Source organism: Choristoneura fumiferana, chromosome 18 (genome assembly GCF_025370935.1).
Source record: "Choristoneura fumiferana chromosome 18, NRCan_CFum_1, whole genome shotgun sequence".
Classification (NCBI taxonomy): Eukaryota; Metazoa; Arthropoda; class Insecta; order Lepidoptera; family Tortricidae; genus Choristoneura; species Choristoneura fumiferana.
In genome coordinates this window covers 11,329,975-11,332,067 of record NC_133489.1, presented here as the reverse complement: position 1 = coordinate 11,332,067, position 2,093 = coordinate 11,329,975, and the positions used below count along the sequence as shown (strand labels likewise).

General features: G+C 40.7%; 1 protein-coding gene across 1 annotated transcript; it reads left to right on the top strand.

The window, feature by feature from the left end:
• LOC141437841 (uncharacterized) lies at positions 1 to 1,211 on the top strand (the record flags this gene model as incomplete). The annotated part of the gene is given in 1 exon segment (XM_074101372.1): positions 1 to 1,211. A coding segment is annotated over 1 exon segment (55 nt), but the record flags the coding sequence as incomplete, so codon positions are not given.
• Positions 1,212 to 2,093: the final 882 nt, after the last annotated feature.

The following is a 2,093-nucleotide window of genomic DNA, read 5'->3' as shown; positions in this document are numbered from 1 at the left end:
TGGCTTCGGAGCTCCCGGGCAGTCACCTGTCGCCCCTAACACCGACAACGCTTAGTTATACCTACCGCTGCACATCCACTACTTTAAATGTCGTCATTGCCTGCCATCCTTGCCCTTGCTGTAATAACTGTAATAATTGTCTCATGTTTATTTTGTTATACTGTAATTTACCCTTATACGCCGGTGACTTTCTACCTGCGCCACTACGAAACATGTCACACACATGCACACACATACATACACAAACATTTAGTACCTACCTGTACTACCTACATATGAAATATAAACACACCTTACATACCTACAGCTATCCGTGGATTTCTTCGGAGAGATCTAGTGTCATATATTATTCGAGTTTATTTTATACTTTCTCAAATGGCGTCCCGTGATATAAGTGATGAACTGGATAACAGTTTGTCCGCGGAATGCCATGCGATAGACGATTTGGAGCTATGTAAGGACATTCTCACGTCAAGTTCTCGTTTCAAATTACTTACACTTAATATCAGAAGTCAGCAACGGAACTTTGACTCTTTTGTAGTGTCTCTTGCACGCACAAATACCGATTTTGACGTCATTATTTTAACAGAATGTTGGCTGGCTGATGGCTCCGTGATTGACGGACTGCCGGGTTATGACTCTTTTCAAACAATGAAATATTTTAATAAGAGCAGTGGCATTGTAGCTTACATTAAACAGTCTTATTCGGCCTCAGCAGTCGAACCATCTTTCGTTGATGCTAACTGTCTCTCGATCAACATTGCCAACGAGCTGACGATCTTATGTATCTACCGTTCACCGTCTGTAACTAATCTTGACAACTTTCTCCATTCCCTGGACACAACCCTAAGTCAAATCGGTTCGAGGCAAATTATTGTGGCTGGTGACATTAACCTTGATTTGATGAACAACCGTAGTAGCACTTACCTTTCTGACTACCTATGCATAATGTCGGCTCACGGACTAATACCTGTCATTACAAAGCCTACCCGGTTGGGTGCTTGCCTGGATCATATCTTTGTCAAGTCATCGTCAGTACCCGTTGGCGTGGTATGCAAATGTTCAGTGTCGGACCATGATATTGCTATGGTCGGTCTTGGAAATCAAAATCCTAGATCAAACATGGACCGATGTATAATTAAAACGGACTATACTAAAGTTGCTATCGAGCTTAGTGGGATAGACTGGTCCAAAATAACAAATAGTAGTAATCTAAACGAGGCTGCCAACAACTTTCAATACTATTATATCTACCGCAATACAGAATCACACCAAAAGAGTCAAAATCAGTCGTTCTAAATTTAATCTGAAGCCCTGGATCACTCAGGGCTTATAAAATGTATTAAACATAGAGACAGGCTGCACATACTGGCTAGGGCTTCGCCCAATGATATAATTTTAAAGAAAAATATGCTAGCTATAGAAATCAATGTGATAACATCTTACATAGCATTAAAACGGAATATCAGAGCAAGCAGATGATTGAGAGCAGAGGTAATAACAAGAAAATATGGAAGACAGTTAAATCGATATGCGAAACTGCAAACATAAAAAACGACACGAGTGAATTATGAAAGCTAAAGATTCTGTGCAAGAGTCGCTCAACGAGTGCAACCTTCATTTTTCCACAATGGGTGCAAATCTGGCTAAACGTATTTTAGTAAAACTTTCCGAAACGCAAACTTCCCTCGCCAATAAGCTAACCTCAACAGTAAATGCCCCAAGCTCTTTTTTCCTGGCGCCGACCGACGAACACGAGGTAGACAAACTTATTCGGCAACTGAAAGTAGATAGCGCTCCTGGCGCTGATGGCTGTAAGCCACTCCTCATCAAGGAAATTAGAAGTGTTATACGAGGCCCCTTAACCTATCTTTTTAACTTGAGCCTGCAGTCAGGTTCTTTTCCGCACTGCTGGAAACTGGCTATTGTTTCACCGGTATACAAAAGTGGTGCAAAAAATGCTGCTATAAATTTCAGGCCTATATCTCTTCTTTGCATATTTTCAAAATTACTTGAGAAAATTGTAAATATACGGTTGGTTAAATATTTGGACAAACACGCAATTATATCTGATAGGCAGTTCGGATTTCGGG